Source organism: Microtus oregoni, unplaced genomic scaffold (genome assembly GCF_018167655.1).
Source record: "Microtus oregoni isolate MIOR12 unplaced genomic scaffold, Mior012 000014F_ref0000157, whole genome shotgun sequence".
NCBI classification, from domain to species: domain Eukaryota; kingdom Metazoa; phylum Chordata; class Mammalia; order Rodentia; family Cricetidae; genus Microtus; species Microtus oregoni.
In genome coordinates, this window is record NW_024543073.1 from 23,821,022 (window position 1) to 23,838,334 (window position 17,313).

General features: G+C 44.8%; 1 protein-coding gene across 3 annotated transcripts in view; it reads left to right on the top strand.

Moving 5' to 3' along the window:
- Positions 1-16,431, top strand: part of Rasgrf2 (Ras protein specific guanine nucleotide releasing factor 2) — a 225,649-nt gene extending 209,218 nt beyond the window's left edge. For 2 of the 3 annotated variants that reach the window (XM_041663519.1, XM_041663520.1), the window contains exons 20-27: positions 3,528-3,588; positions 3,836-3,939; positions 5,902-5,986; positions 9,200-9,397; positions 10,531-10,610; positions 12,873-12,990; positions 13,525-13,593; positions 14,703-16,431. In XM_041663519.1, the coding sequence (XP_041519453.1) occupies positions 3,528-3,588; positions 3,836-3,939; positions 5,902-5,986; positions 9,200-9,397; positions 10,531-10,610; positions 12,873-12,990; positions 13,525-13,593; positions 14,703-14,795 (808 nt within the window). In that variant the 3' untranslated portion in view covers positions 14,796-16,431. Of the gene's footprint in view, positions 1-3,527; positions 3,589-3,835; positions 3,940-5,901; positions 5,987-9,041; positions 9,173-9,199; positions 9,398-10,530; positions 10,611-12,872; positions 12,991-13,524; positions 13,594-14,702 lie in introns of those variants that run through there. The other variant, XM_041663521.1, reaches the window with a different exon arrangement.
- The last annotated feature ends 882 nt before the right edge of the window (positions 16,432-17,313 follow it).

Consider the following 17,313-nt stretch of genomic DNA (forward strand, 5'->3'; position numbering starts at 1 on the left):
GAGGTGGGTACTGAAGCCACCACTATCACTGTGTGAGGGCCAATGTGTTGTTGAAGCTGTGACAGTGTTTATTTTACAAATTTTGTTCCCCCATGTGTTTGTGCATAGATATTAAGAATTGCAGTTTCCTCTTGGTGGATTTTTCCTTTGATGAGGATGTGTGTACCTTCCTATTTCTTCTTATTAGTTTTGATTTAAAGTTTATTTTGTCAGATATTAAAATGGTTACATGGACTTGCTTTTGGTTCCATTTGCTTGGAATATCTTTTTTCACCCTTTATCCTGAGCTGATGTCTAACCTGATGCCTTTTGGAAACAGTAGAAGGATGGATCCTGTTCACATCCATTCTGTTAGTCTATATTTTTTATTGGGAAATTGAGACTATTGATGTTGAGAGATACCAATAAGCAATGTTTGTTTGATTCCTGTTATTTTTGTTGTTTGGGGGTGGTGGTGGTGGTGTGTGTGTGTGCTTCCCTTCTTCTGATTTTCTGGTCTGGCATTATTTATTCCTTGTGATTTCTTGGGTGTGGTTAATCTCTTTAAGTTGGAGTTTTCTTTCTAGTGCCTTCTGTAGCTCTGGATCTGAGGATAGATACTGCTTGAATTTGGTTTTCTCGTGGAATGCCTTTCTTCATCCGTGGTGATTGAAAGACTGGGTATAGCAGTCTGGGTTGGCATCTATGATCTCTTACAGTCTGTAGAACTCTGTCCAGAACATGACTTTTAGAGTCTCCATTGAGAAGTCAGGTGTTATTCTAATAAGTCTCCTTAATCTTTTACTTGGTTATTCTTCCTTTCAGTTTCTAGTAGTCCTTTGTTCTGTATGTTTGGTGTTTTGATTATTATGTGCTGAGGGGACTTTCTTTTCTGGTCCAGTCTGTTAGGTGTTCCGTGTGTTTCTCGTAACTTGATAGGCATCTCCTTCTTTAGGCAAAGGAAATTTTCTTCTATGATTTTGTTGGAAATATTTTCTGTGCATTTGACCTGGGCTTCTTTTCCTTCCTCTATTTTTATTATTCTTAGATTTGATCTTTTCATAGTGTCCAAGACTTTCTGAATATTTTGTTCCAGAATACTTTTGGATTTACCATTTTCTTTGACAGCAGTACTCATTCCTTCTATCCTGTCCTCAATGGCTGAGATTCTTTTGTCATCTTTTGTACTCAGTTAGAGAGGCTTGCCTCTGAGACTCCTGTTTGAGTTCCTATATTTTTCACTTCCAAATTTCCCTCAGTTTGGATTTTCTTTATTGATTCCTTTTTACTTCCAGGTCTTGGACTCTTTTATTCATTTCCTTCCACTGTTTGTTTGTGCCTTCATAGATTTCTTTCTTTTTTTTAACTTTTATGACATCTTGACCTCAGTTTCCCTTCCCTCCACTCCTCCTACTCCCTTCCCCCTATCTCTCCTGTCCCCAAGATCCTGGCCTAACAGGATTCAATTAAAGGCTGGGCACAAACGCTCATATCACAGCTCGACACGGCAACCCATTGGGAGGCAAAGGGTCTTAAGCACAGGCAAGAGTCAGAGACATCTCTCGTGCCCATCATTGGGAGTCTCACAAGAACATCAAGCTACACAATCGTATTTGTTTGTTGCTTCAGTTTCTGTGAGCCTTTATAGGCCCTGTGAAGCTGATTCTATGGTCTCTGTTCTCATGGTTCCTTGACAACCCCTCCCCCAGCTCCTGTAATCCTTCCTCCCCCTCTTCTGCAGGGTTCCCTGGCTCTGCTCAGTGTTTGGCTGTGGATCTCTGCATCTGCTCCTATTGGTTGTTGGATGACACCCCTCTGGTGACAATTGGGCTAGCTAGGCACTGATTTTCATAGTTTTATTTCTAGGAGATTTATTCATTTCCTCTTAAAGGACCTCTATCATATTCATAAAGGCTATTGTAAAGTCTTTGTCTTGTGTTTCAGCTAAGCGTCAGTTCTCACGGCTTACTGTGGTAAGTTTGTTGGACTCTAGTAAAGACATATTATCCTGGATGTTGTTGATTGTGTTTTTATGCTGGGATCTAGGCATCTGGGTATGGGAAGACTGAAATTCTTGATGCTGATATCTGGTCTTGTTTTTGTTCGTGAGTATTTTGTTCCTTGTCTTCTGTTTCCTCTCTGGTTCTTAGGAGAGTGTGGTGGCTGCGTGTTGCCTGATGGGAAATTCTTTTGGGATTCTGAAAGGTGTGACCCCTGGAGTTTCCACTTAAGATTTGATTCTTGGTGTTGGTGGCTGATACTTAGGAATAAGGGTGAGCTAAGTGAGAGGCCTGAGGTGGTCCACAGGCTGGAGAGAAGCAAGTCTTCCTCCAGGATCTCCTTAGTCCCTTAGAGTGGGGACCAATCACAAAAGGTCATCTGCTACAGAGCTGGGGATGGGGTGTGGGACTGGTTGTGGAAGAGAGGAGGGAGAGGGAAGAGCTAAAGCTCACGTGCCTGCTTTGCTGATAGGCTCTTTGCTTCTCTGCCAGGCTTGGCTGGTGGGTTTTCGGGGGATGCCTGAGGGGAGGGTTATAATGGAAGATCTGTGAGACCCACTGGGGATGGGGGCTGCGGGGGAGGGAGGCTGCATCAGGTGGCCTGCTACAGAGCTGGGAATAAGACTTGAGGATTGGATTTGGAAGAGAGGGGCAACAGGTGAAGATCTGCAGTTAGCCTAGCTGCTTCCCTAGCCAGAGTCTTTAACAATTTCTATGACATTAATTGCCCTGCTCAGCAATAAAGAAAGAGAGCCAACTTTAGTCTCCCCTGGGACAAGCTTTCTGACTTGGAACTGCTTAAGTAGTTTAATGCTCAGGGTGTGTGCTAAAACTTAGAATGCTTAGCCCAGATAGCAAGGTATAAAATGGAATTCCCACTTGCTATAATTCTCCTGATTTGGAATTTCTGTAGGATATATAAAACATCTTCCTACTTTGAAAGTGGTGTTTTGGGTATTAATTAACTCTTGTATCATTTATTCATCTAAACACTGAAAGACAGGCTTTTGAAAGCTGAGTAACACTGAGTTTGGAATGCACACTCAAAGAACACGATGATCACCTGCCTACTCCTGTGCTATGTTCTTCCAAGTTGTACCCACAAGCTGAGAAGAGAGTGCACTGTCTCTCTTCTGCTTCAGTGGACAGTGTGGAGAGGCTAGAGCAACACGAGTGGGGGGAGGCTAGAGGATCACAGGTGGGGTGGGAGGAGCCAGAGGAGCAAGTGGGAGGGGCTAGAGGAGCAAGTGGTGGGGCTAGAGGAGCAAGTAGGAGGGGCTAAAGGAGCAGGCAGGAGGGACTAGAGGATCGTGGGTAGGAGGGCCTAGAGGAGCACGAGTAGGAGAGGGCTAGAGTAGCATGGGTGGGAGGGGCTAAAGGAGCAAGTGGGAGGGGCATGTGTGTGTCACAGAGTCTGTTGTACCTCACAGCCTCACACACCTGAACCCTCACACTTCCTAACCACAGAAAAAAGACCCCCACATTGCAACTTCCGAGCTTGTCCATCTTCTCTTACTCATAGAGATTGTTTTATTCATTCCCTCATAGAGCTCTTTCACAAGATGATCAAGATGACATCCACCTAAAATTAGAGGATATAATTCAAATGGTAAGTTCAGCCACAGAATCCTTGAGGTGAGCAAACTCATGCGACCAGCTTCATGGTTGGCCATGTATCTGTCTGGGAAGCTGTACGAGAAGGGCCTCGCTCAACACAGGATCCGGCAGCTGGTTGGGGACGTACATATTGGCTTTCACAGTTGAGTCTGCTGGATTTTCTTTCAGACCTAGACTCTAGTAGAGGCCTTCACACTCCGCAGATGCACTGTGTTTCACTCCTTCACCATCTCTTGCAGACAGACTGTCCAAAGGCCGAATGCTTTGAGACGTTGTCAGCCATGGAGCTGGCCGAGCAGATCACTCTCCTGGACCACGTTGTCTTTAGAAGCATCCCCTACGAGTGAGTGCCTTGTCCTCTAGCAAGAAGTACCTAGTCTTGAAGCTGCCATTATCTCTAAGTTACACAGGTGTGTGCGTGTACTTGCCCAGGCTCAGGGATGTTGAGTCTCCATCTCCAGGTGCTTTAGCATGCTTGAAGGTCTCTTGGGCCCAGTTCATGTTGAGTGCATTGACTTGGAGGTCCTTGAGATGATCTCGGTTTGTGTTTCTTCTATATGTAATAAGGTTACCATGACTGTTTTCTCTGCATTTTCCTATCCTCAAATTACAGAATATCTAAAGCCATACGGGAAGCTTGTAGAAAATGTATTCTCAGAGAGAGCATGCTTGTGAAATTCCGATTTTGGTAGGTTTGATTGAGGTCCAGAAAATTGTCTTTTCATGAGAATCCCAAGTAGTTCAGAGGGACCCGAAGCTTCACTCTGAGAAGCGGGGACCCATCGTCAATGCTTTAATGTCTGCTGCAGGTCTGCAGCCCCTTCCGCAAGTTCGCGCATTCTACTGAGCTCAGTGACAGTTGTCCTGCCTGCTGTCCTGCCTCTTCGTTTTAACCCTGTGTACAAAGGAGGGGGCCCTTTAAGCCTCCAGCAATCACACTCACTTGAAAGATCCTTAAACAGATCTTTGTTTAGAGAAATACATTATCCATGAACTGGTAACCACACTGAAAGTGTGGAAGGATTGGGCAAGACACAGGAATGGGATCCTTGTCAAACATAGCGCATCCCTGGTGAGGGAGGAGAGAGTCGAAGCAGATGGGCGAGACAGTTAGACCTGTGGAGCTGTCAGAGAAGCAGGAGGGGAAGAGCCCAAGAACACCCACGCAGACTGTGCTTTTATGCATTCCATCTTCTCTTCTTCCTGGCCTCCCTGAATTTGTAGACCTGCCCAGGCACATGGAGCTGTTGAAATAGGAATCTGGCTCATTGGCTATTCAAATGAATCCAGTGACATCCTGAACACTTAGGATAGGAAACACAATTTTCCTTCCCCCACCGCCCCGTCACCTTCTCACTGCCACCCAGAGCATTGAAGGTGGACCCTGGCCTTCTCTACTAGAGAAGAAAGAGCCAGAAAGAATCCTATGGTGGGGTGGCTCTTGCGATGGAATCTTCCCGGGACTCCCATTTCTCCCTGGACCCTGCATGCTTAAAACATCTGTCAGTCATTTCCATCGTCAATGCTTTAATGTCTGCTGCAGGTCTGCAGCAGAGCTGTGTCCTCACTTCTGTGTCTACCTGCAGAACAATAGCCACGAGCAGCAACAGCAACAGTGACAAGCAAGGGACAATAAATCTTGCAGGAGGACCCAGCCAACACTTCCGCACTAGAAATGTATTGGAATGGTTTCATTTCACACTGTTTTCTAAATGCCCTCACGCAATAATTCCCACGCACCCTCTCTCAACTGCCACATGCATACTGAGATCTAGTGACCTGCTCCTGAATGAAATGATTGATCAGGGAAGACATCAGAGGACTCTCCTTCCACCAGGCTCAGCTCCCCAACCTTGAAAACTTCCGTTCTCCCGAGAAAACAAGAGCAGAGAAGGATTCCATTCTAATGAGCAGTTTTTGGTCAAAATAGATCTTCTGGAATCTTGAAAGATACATTTAGAGAGTAACGCAGAGGAAATCACCACAAGAATGCTGAGTTGGTGGTTACTTCATCTCTCTTATGTTGGCAGCGTTTTGAATTTCAGAGAAGCCTTTTATTGAGATAACAATCCAAACACTAGAGACTGAAAAATCATTTTCATTTTGGCAGTAAGTGATGGAATGCTAGCCCAGGAATGAGCTGCAATTCCGTAGAGATGACCTGTGAAAACAGGAGGAAGGAGGGGTCAATAATGACCCCTGAATATTAAGTTAAATGTACCCGTCTAATCCACATAACTACGCAAGGTCTATTCGCCTTCTCTTACAAACGGCACTGATTTTGTGTTTTATTCTCAACTTTCAGAGAGTTTCTTGGGCAGGGCTGGATGAAACTGGATAAAAATGAAAGGACCCCTTACATCATGAAAACCAGCCAGCACTTCAATGAAGTGAGTAACGGATACACCTGTGGGCATTAGGCTTCTCTAGAACAAAGCAGCTGTGGACGGCGGATATAGATCAGTGGAGGGGCACTTGTCTACACATGCACGGAACCCTGGGTTTGATCCCCAGAAAAGAAATACACTCTGTCATCACTATTTATACAGGGCTGATTGAATAGCAAGCTTAAATCTCACATTCTCAAAAGGATGTGATAATTTCCAGACATAAGAGGTCTCATTTTGGTGGTTCCCAGGTCTTGTGAGTATTCAATCATGTGTAAAATGTTGTTATTATTTTTATTATAATCACTATAAGCTTAGTCACAGACTGAATGAGTAGTGTGTATACTGACCCCTGGTGGTGGCAATAAGATTGCATCAGTGTGACTTCCTAAATTCCAGACTGACCTTGGGAGGGACTTCTTACACTACTTCACTGAGGCAGTGGTAACCACTGCCAGGCTCCAGCAGTAAGATGAGGAGTTGATTTTATATCCAGTTGTTTGTTGGTTCTGTTGGAACAGACTTAGTCTTGTGAGAGAATTAGTTAACAGCCGTGGAGGTGGCTTCAGGGCTGTCTGGGCAAAGGGAAACTTCTTTTCCAGTTTCAGTACAGATTAATACTAGGAATAGTGAGGGTGTGCATATTAGCAAAGGAATTGCACTGACAAGTTAGCAGGTCAACTGAATCCAAGGTACCAAAACAGTAGTATAGAGTCTCAAGAGAGAGCCCTGCACAGGGTCCACTCAAAATACACGGATGCTAAGTGAAGGGGTAATGTGAGGAACATACTCCATTACCTGCCCTACATATGGGCACTCCAACTGAAGACTCCACCCTAGGCTCCACACGTCTCCCACACTAGGATAGCCTTGTGCTCTAACAACCCCGCAGCAATGCTGAGCCTCCTTCGGGAGCTTCTAATGCGGGTAGTAGCATCACCATGCCTTTGGCCAGACAGGACTCTACAAGCCACCCGTGCTTCCTTCCTGTCCCCTACTCAGCATTTTCTGTCTCAGCAAACGAGCACAGGTATGAAATTTGAATTCATGGCAGAGCAGAGGACCTGATGGCCTGATGAGGAGACAAGGATGACTGTCAATGGAAGTTTCTGATCTGTCTGGTCCCACAGCCATTCAGTCCCAAAGAAACACACAGGGGCTTATATTAATTATAAACTGGTGGCCTATTAGCTCAGGCTTATTATTTACTAGCTCTTACAACTTAAATTAACTCATAATTCTTTTCTATGTTTACCCACCTGCCTTGGTACCTTTTCTCAGTACATTTTCATCTTGCTCCCTCTGCATCTGGGTTGCAACTGCAGACTGAGCTTCTCCTCTTCCCAGAATTCTCCTAGTCTGGTCGCCCTGCCTATACTTCCTGCCTGGTTACTGGTCAATCAGCATTTTATTAAACCAATACAAGTGACAAATCTTTACAGGGTACAAGAGCATTATTCCAGAGATGACAGGTCTTCAGGGTCCTCGCATGCTCAGTTGAACAGATGAACAGCTAGCTGTTCTGGATCCTAAAGATGAAGGGAAACCCCAGATGATTTTTGTCAGGGAGTGCCGTAATTAGATTGACACTTCATGCAGCATGGGGTCAAAGCGGTGAGATGACTAGACTGGCTGGCCAGTGAGCTCCTGAGTCTGCCTGGCCCCTTCCTTCAGCACTGGAGTTACAGATGCATCCTTCCATGCCCTGTTGAGTGCTGAGGATGCAAATTCAGGACCCCATTACTTGCACAGCCAGTGCATTATCCACTGGGCCGCATCCCAAGCCTCAGAGCAAACATAGTTTTGCATTTCATGTATGCTGTTTTCTTATTTACATATTTCCTTCTGCCCATCATCCCTCCTAGCTAGGTTCAGCATACCCGAAGGCCAGTCAGCTCTTCGTTACTCTAACAAAACGCGTAAGATGATTAACTTATAAAGGGAAAAGGTTTACTCACAGAGAAAACTGCTCTGGTCACAGACAGGAAGCAAGAGTGGAAGAGGAAGGGGCATAGTGGCCATAATCCCCTTCAAGACACGCCTCTTTGGCCTAAAGACTTACACAGCTCCTTCCAATAGTGCCACTCCAGGGACCAGGCCATTGACTCATAGTCTATGGGAAATATTCAACACCCAAACTGTACCAGTGATAGTCATGGATTTCATTCTTCTTCTGTTCTTAGCACCAAAGACAAGTGTGTCCTAGCCCACTTCCTGAATAATTATTGGAGATGACGTCCTTATGAAAATTATTGATTAACAAAATCAACTGCTCCTCACAAACTGGATTCTGTATCATTCTCCACATCAAAGTTGAGCAAGTGATTGACCCTCGTACATGTTTTAATGACTTTCTATGTGTCACTCAAAGATACTGTAGGAGCTTCTGTGTCTTCAAAGAGTGGGGTACCCATCAGACTTACTGTGTGAATGCAAGATCACACACTCCCTGTGCCCCTTTGCTGATGATCATATCCCACTCTTTTCCATATTTTGAAAACTGAGCGAATTCAGTTGGATTTGGTTAGTAGAATTACAGCCCTTAGCTTCAAAGTTTATTTGTTCATTTTGTTTGTTTTGCTAGAGAAATTTTCCAAAAAGAAGGTATGCTTTCTTTTTCTATGCTAAGTGATTTTCTGGTTTGAGAGATGACTAATTTAGAATTAATTTAGATTGATGACTGGCTGGAGAGATGGCTCAGCCATTAAAGGCTAGGCTCACAACCAAAAGTATTAGAATTCAGATAAATAGTAACCCACAGTCTTTCGTTCTCTATGAAAACTGACGTTTTCCAGAGTATGCTATCTACACACAGTTGGAAGTACAGAAATATATGTCCCCAAGGTCCCCAAGGGGTGACACCCAGGTCTGCAATATGATCTTTCCGAGTAGTTAGGTCATTCCATTTCATTCCCTTTCTTGGCAAGGATTCCTTCATCAAGACTACCGGTTTAAAAAGATGCAATTTTCCCCCAACAAGCCGGATTCTGAAGAGTCTCTGCCTGTGCTCTCAGGATGAACAGGGGTGGGTGGTTTGTTGCTATTGTTATCGTTACAGATTCCAGTCTCTTTGAAAGGTGGTGTCTAAAGATGGACCGAGAGCTTTGTGCTACTTAGTAACCCACTTTCCTTATGTGCTCATGGGCCACTCAGCTCTTTGCCTGGATGCATTGTTTTGGGTCTTCGACAGCTTGCTGGTCTCTTTGGTTGTCTTAGATGAGTAACCTGGTAGCCTCCCAGATAATGAATTACGCCGATATCAGCTCACGCGCCAACGCCATTGAGAAGTGGGTTGCTGTGGCCGACATTTGCCGGTGTCTACACAACTACAATGGTGTCCTGGAGATCACTGCAGCCTTAAACAGAAGTGCCATCTACAGGCTGAAGAAAACCTGGGCCAAGGTGTCCAAGCAGGTGAGCATCAGCGTGCAGCACACCTTGCTACTGAGGGGAGTGGAGAGCCGAGATGAATCCTGCTAATGAGAAAGTCATTAATTGAAACGAGCAATATAGTTGCCAAAGGAAGGCACCAATGGATAATTGCCCTGCTCTGACTACCTAATTAATTCCCCTCCTGTGTGTCTTCAAAACACTCATTACAACATCTGGAGGAACAACCTCAAACAATGTGGCTGTCAGTCATGACCTGTTTCCCGAAATCCTCCTGGAGGGGAGGTAAGCCCACAACTGCCCAATGGATTTCTCCCCATCTCCCCTCCTCCAAAGCCTTTGTCCCCAGAGATCTCGATATACAACGTTTCCTCTGTCCTTCTGGGAGCAGCTTTTGGGGTTTTGCCTAGTGACTTAGACCCGCGGACACGTGACTGTTGCTTTTCTTCTTTTAGATTTAGCTCTCCTCTGTTATTTCCACTCAGGTTTCAGTAGTTAAATCTCTGTCCTTCTAGCTTTCTCCTTGGGTGTTGGTGAGTTTGGGAGAGGCTTTCTAAAAGGATGTCTGGAAGACTTTCTCTGGACTCCTAGAAGGCTGTCTGCACCTTCACTGGGAGTTGGGCTAGCCTTGTCTTGTCCATGCCATTGGCTCTGCTAATGTTCTGAGCCTAGGGTGTGTCTCACCTGTACCACAGACTGTTCTGACCTTGGTGACCCTGCAGGGCACCTGAACTGTTAATGAGGACTTCTTTGGATTTTGGATTAGTACCTTGGTGCTCACAAAGGGTCTTGGCGGAATCTCCCCGGCTCCTGCACAGTTTTAGTGCCTGTTGGGAGGAGATCTGTGCCGTGCACTCTTAGCCTAACCTTTTGCTGAATTTGCTATGCACCTTGTAAGTTCCTAAGACTTCTCTGCATTACACTTTAACTTTTCTTTTCTTTTCTTTTCTTTCCTTTTCTTTTCACTTTTTCTCACCCCAGGGCCAAAGCCTGGATATAGGCACTTCTCGCTTTTCATGTTCCTTCCCTTCTTCTTTTAAAACATTAAAATGGCATCAGCACCTGCCACTGAAGGAAAACCCCGAGTGCCCTGATGATATTCTCTCTAATCAAATTAAAGTGTTTTCTTGACAAACTACGTTGTCTTTCCTCTTTAGACAAAAGCGCTGATGGAAAAACTTCAGAAGACTGTTTCATCCGAAGGAAGATTTAAAAACCTCAGAGAAACTCTTAAAAAGTATGTCTTTCTTAATCATTAAATCATTCACAGTTCAAGAATATATTCAAATAATTTACATGGCATGCAAATAGTGATCTACCCATTCATTGCTAGAGAAGAAGAAATAGGAAGGAGCTCCTATTGTTGCAGTGTTTGGAGATTTTACTTTTCACTTGGAATTCTGTGAATATAGAATTGGTACTTATGGAAGTACCAATGGTGTGTAAAGATACTGTGCATACAGTGAGCATCTTATAGAAGTGCCATGGTGTGTAAGGATTCTGTGTATACCGTGAGCATCTTATGGAAGTGCCATGGTGTGTAAGGATACTGTGCATACAGTGAGCATCTTATAGAAGTGCCATGGTGTGTAAGGATTCTGTGTATATAGTGAGCATCTTATGGAAGTGCCATGGTGTGTAAGGATTCTGTGTATATAGTGAGCATCTTATAGAAGTGCCATGGTGTGTAAGGATTCTGTGTATATAGTGAGCATCTTATAGAAGTGCCATGGTGTGTAAGGATTCTGTGTATACCGTGAGCATCTTATGGAAGTGCCATGGTGTATAAAGATACTGTGTATACCATGAGCATCTCATGGAAGTGCCATGGTGTGTAAAGATACTGTGCATACAGTGAGCATCTTATAGAAGTGCCATGGTGTGTAAGGATTCTGTGTATATAGTGAGCATCTTATAGAAGTGCCATTGTGTGTAAGGATACTGTGTATACCGTGAGCATCTTATGGAAGTGCCATGGTGTATAAAGATACTGTGTATACCATGAGCATCTCATGGAAGTGCCATGGTGTGTAAAGATACTGTGCATACAGTGAGCATCTTATAGAAGTGCCATGGTGTGTAAGGATTCTGTGTATATAGTGAGCATCTTATAGAAGTGCCATTGTGTGTAAGGATACTGTGTATACCGTGAGCATCTTATGGAAGTGCCATGGTGTGTAAAGATACTGTGTATACCGTGAGCATCTTATGGAAGTGCCATGGTGTCTAAGGATACTGTGCATACAGTGAGCATCTTATGGAAGTGCCATGGTGTGTACGAATGCTGTATGCATAGTGAACATCTTATGGATACTGTGCGTATAGTAAGTATATTAGAGATACATGAAGTATATCCCAAATAGGAAAATATCGCCATAGGTCAATTCTCTCTTAGTATAAACTTGTTAATTTAGTACTTCTTAATCTAAACACAATAATCTACTGTGACTTTTTATGTCAATATTACAGAAGCAGTTGGTTGCTGTTATTACTGCATTTGCTTTTGATCTTTTATACCTATATCATTCCTTCTATACATGCACACTCTCACACACACACTTGCAAACATACACATGGTGAGGGGGAAGAATAAAAATTCTATTTGCTTGCAGCTGGTTTTCTTGTGGTTTAACACATGAACGTGGCTTAATCTGAGAGAACATCTGTCTTGTGTCACACTGGTAAAAGATGAGTGATAGTTGTCTACACCTTGCTATTACATCAGTAAAAGCAATAACAGCATAGCAAGTGCTTGCTAACTATTTACACACCGTGTGTTAGGTGCTTTACATGTCTTCCTTACGCCGTAAGCTTCAGAGATTAGCGTTTCTATCTCCACTGCAGGTGAGGGAAGTGTAGACAGGGAGCACCCTGCTCAGCACCACCGAGCGACTGGTCAAGCTGGGATTCAAACTCTGTTCCCTCTACACCAGAAGCCACATCCTTAGCTTCAGGCCTCACCAGGAAGACCAATTAGACCAGGTTGTCTGAGCAAGTGTCTCATGTAGTTGTACTTTCTTGTTGGGACCGCCAGCCTACAAATGATGACGTGGAAAATTAATATGAATTATGAAAGCTTGGAGTTTAGTTTAGGTTTATCCCCAGCTAGCTCTTATAACTCAATTAACCCATAATTTTAACCTACATCCCACCACGTGGTTCAGTTACCTCTCCTCAGTGTGTCACGTCCCACTTCCTCCGAGTCTGCTGTGAAAATCCAAACACTTATACGACTCCTCCTCTTCCACTCTCCACCTGGAAATCCCACCATTCCTCTCCTGCCATTAAGCTCTCAATGACTCAATTACTGCGTCTTCACACAGTGTCTGAATATCTTACAGCAGTCTCCTTTCGTGGCTTCAGTGTGTAGCTGTGATGATTGGTAAATGCACGTCTTCTAAAGCATTTCCAAATCAGCTCAACAGAAACTGTGTTTCCTGTGGTGCAAGTTCTAACTGTGTGTGTGCAGGAATAAGAACCACTCTTTCTGGCCTTGCAGCTGTAACCCCCCTGCTGTCCCTTACCTTGGGATGTACTTGACAGACCTGGCCTTCATTGAAGAAGGAACACCAAACTTTACGGAAGAAGGCCTTGTCAATTTCTCCAAAATGCGAATGGTAGGTGGCCATTTTTGTGATTGGCCTGTGTCAGTGACGTCATGGCTTAGTAAGAAGAGGCTAAAAAATGAGGGTGGTGTTAGCCCCTAAATCTTGAGGTGGAAAAAGAGGGTGAAGACTCAGGTTGTCGGCCAGCTGAAGAGAGTTTTGGCAGTAACTCCTTGAAGTCTGGGTCCAGGCTGTGGGAATAAAGCTCCAAAGATGGTTTTCTAAGACGGCCCGGTAGGTAGATGCATGAATCTCCTTGCTAGACAGCCATATTCTGAACACCAAGTTAGAGGATAGAAACCACAGGAGCAGCACCCAGAACTTCTCCCTGCCCACACCCTGAGGCCACCCAGCATCAGCAATAACCCAGTGATTATGAGTTCAGGACCTTCTTGTTGGCTTTACCTTTGGCTTCTGGAAGGTATAAAAAGCAATCAGACAGGACTCCTCCTACCCCATGGAGGAAAGGACTTAGGGATGTCACCCTGGGAGGATGCACTGTGATGCAGAGGGATGCTTCTGAAATGCTTTCTTTTTCCCTGTTAGATATCACACATTATTCGAGAGATACGCCAGTTCCAGCAGACTGCTTACCGCATAGACCAGCAGCCAAAGGTAACACTGTGGGCTAGTGAGAGCCACACAGATGGATGTAGAAGTTGGCTGGATATATAAAACCACCACAGGAACATCAAAGTCTGACTTAGGATAAGGACCTAACTTAGAAGTGGTCAGCAAATCCAACTGGGAACAGGGATGCAGAGGAGATGGATTTGTCTGGTTTCATTCATTGTTGAGCATCTGCTTCTTGGGATCCAGACCTCTTCCTTCTGTTCCCAGTACTTTCATTCAGTTCCAACTTCCCTAGACTACAGGTCCATTCTACAACTAGACAAAGTTTGCTTTAAAAAAATAGCTTGCTTTAGTTTCTTCCTCGAGTTCCTACCTTAGCTGCTTCCAATGATGAACTATAAAATGATGGACTATATAGAGGAAGATGAAATAAACCCTCTCTTCCCAAAGCTGCTCCCGGTCATGGTGTTTATGATAGCAACAGAAATAAACCTAGAACGGTGAGAAATACTCTCGTGTGAGTTATCAACATTACTTCAATAAGAGGGAAATACTTTCCAGGAAATACCTCATGCCCTTACACCTTCATTTCCTTTCCTTCTTCCTTGGATCTGTCCAGTAGAACATGTACGCAAAAGCACCAGGGAGCAAGCTGACAAGGACTGCACCCTGACCATGGTTGTAAAACACTTACTGCAGCCCTATACGAATCAGTGTACAATCATTAAAGCCACTCATAGGCTACAGCCTGAAGACTATAAACAGTGAAACTTCATGTGCCTGTGTTGCAAAGAGGAAAGTAAACTTTGATGGATGCTATGATTCTGTTTATCACTATAAGGTTAAACCTAATACTGTAAGTATGTGTAATGCATCTTAAATGCACAGTGAGGTCACATATCCCAAATGACAACAGCCCTCAAGAGTGCTAACTAGGCTTAGAGGTTGGGAGAGGACTTTACAATTTACAATATATTCAGTAGTTTTTGTTTTAGAAAAATTCCAGATGTCTCAGGGAAAATGTTGGGTTGTGTCAGATTCATTCAGAAAATGTACAATTGATCTTCTGAGAGAATTGATCAGCTGGTCTCTCTCTCTCTCTCTCTCTCTCTCTCTCTCTCTCTCTCCCTCTCCCACTCCCCCCCCCCCAGGTCATACAGTACCTGCTTGACAAAGCCCTCATCATAGATGAAGATACACTCTATGAGCTGTCGCTCAAAATTGAACCTCGACTCCCTGCTTGAAGATCTTACCTTGTCCCTGAGAACATGGGAATTTCGTGAAGAGTGTGTCACACATGGCACGGCGGGGACCCAGAGGGACAGCGCCTGCCTTGGTTCACCACTAAAGATGGAACCAGACTGCAATTCTGTCTCCAGCCAGAGTAAAGCCCAGAGGCATGGGTTAAAGACAGATGCTCCAGCCTTGGGTGGGACGGTGCAGAGTTGAGTGATGCTGACCACACAATTTGCGTCAGGGCCGTGAAGTAGGAGATGCTGGTCCATTAGAGCAAAATATCATGAAGGTAGATGTCCCATGTCCCATGTTCTGTTAGAACTTGCGGACAAGGCCCCACAGAGGAAGCCTGTAAAGTTTCCTTGACATTCCGCTAGCCTGGGCACACCTCTAACCAATCTTCTACGACTTGACGGCTTCTCTTACACTTCCTTTATGCCAAGGGTCACAGCCAGGCCGAAGCTTCCTCTGCAGGCCCCACACATAAGCAGCTTCAGTATGCAGCATGTGCATGGTTCTCGGTGCATTCGACATGCATGAGAGGAGTGGCGTGCTCTGAAAAAGCCTTGCAGCCTCTAGGCCATGGGACAGGAAATAAAAGATTCAAAAACAAGTGGGTTTGTTGGTAGCATTTCCTTAATTACAAGTAAGCAGTGTCCCACCAGCTTGAGCGTTGCCTTCATGGAGAGATTGGTGGTTCCAAGGAGCTGCCCTCTTGGAGAGACAGCTGTGGAGGCCGCAGTAAGGTACATGCCCCTGTCAGTTAGCCGGCAAAACTGTGGGACATGGGAAGGCCACCACGGGCTATGGAGAGGAATGACTTTCACGAAGCAAAAATGGAGGGCTAAAAGTCATCTTTGCACCTGATTTCACTTGGTTTCTTTTCCCCTAAATATTCTAGAAACTTCTTCTGATGTATACATGCTTAGTTGGGTTCATTGTGAGCACTGGCTGGACTGTGAAATAGTCTGTGGGCTTCTTCTTTTGAGAAGCCCCGCTTCCGTGTGCTATTGGTAAACAGTCTTCTCCAAGCCTTTGTTTAAAACAAGGTCATCTGACCAAGGCTATTCTAAGTGCGTAGGGAAGGGCACTAACTATCCCCACGGCTCTTAGAGTAGAAAGCCAAGTGCAAGGGTTTGTCCTGCACCCTCAGCCTGGGGAAGCCACCTCATGCTCCGCACAAGGGTCAGTTGTTCAGGGAATAGGGCTCTCCTAATTACCCCCCTCTGGTGTTCTCAGGGAGATCACTGCTTTACAAGGTGGAAGAGGTGACAATGAAGGATTATTGTGATCTTAGCCTAGCCTGCCTAGCATTTTCTCTTAGAGGCAGGATGCTTATTGATGCTGACCATGAAGACTGATCTGCAACCTCCCCTCTTCCTTTGCATTTTCATCGTGATAGAGCAGACAGCTAGCTAATACATTCCCTCTCTGTTTCCGAAAGCCCAGCGGAAGAGCTAGCATTGGGAATGTACCGTAGAACTAGAGAAGGTGCATTTTCTGGTAAGGGTCATCTCTGTACATAACTGCCTGGAAAAATATAAGCTGAATTAAAAATTTATATTATATGAATCCCACTCCAGAAATCTCCCTGGTTCATTTTAGCCAACAGTGCAGTACTAAGTCCCCCCCCACCCGGGCCAAGCTCCGCCCCCCCCCCCCCCCCCCGGCCCGCTTAGGGATGCTTTCTCCTCTTTATTTATCATTTCCTGAGTTGCTTGTTTGTTCTTTTCAGTTCAAATAATAGTACGCATGAGGAGAGCATGTGCTGTTGGATCCTAATCGTGCATAACTTGTGATTTATTTCTCGGTGTTCAGAAGCTAACCTTTGAAATAATTTGTCATTTAACACCACGCACCGCACAAACTTACAGAGAAAAAGTAAAGGCTAGCAATCCTGAGAGGATCACAGCTACTAGTTTCATGCAAATCACCACTAGGGAAGGAGTACCTGCACCACCTTCAGCCCCGCCCCATCTCCACACCACACTGCCCTTCAGTGGAGGGCGCTACGTGCATTTTCCTTGGGAGTTTGGGCTCGTTTCTCCAATGTTATATTCCAGAGGCCACTTCAGCCATTCTTACTGGGGGGAAAAAAAGGAATTTCTAATGCTCCTCGTCTGTTGAAAAGCAGCTTTTCCACAGCTAGTGATGAGCTTTGGTGCCTGTTTCCAGGAGACAGTCAGAAGCGCCCCCAGTGGTCATTTGTGGGCATTGCCGTTTCTTTGCTCACTGGCTTGCTAAAGCTAAAGAGACCATGGTCAGTCAAGGGAGGGACGCACATTTAAAAACAAAACACCTCAACTTGATTATGTTTAAAATTAACCAGAGCAATCTGTGGTTCCTCCTTTGATTGTTGAAGCCCCGGTCTTTTGAAGCTCTGTATGTATTTGTGGGGTACAACAAGGCACGCCCATCTGTGTGTGCCAATACCTGACTTTATGAGACGCATTTCTAAGAGCACTTGGGAGGCCAGCTTCAAAACGTCAAGTAGTGAACATGTGCCCTGCAAAATCTACAGAAAAT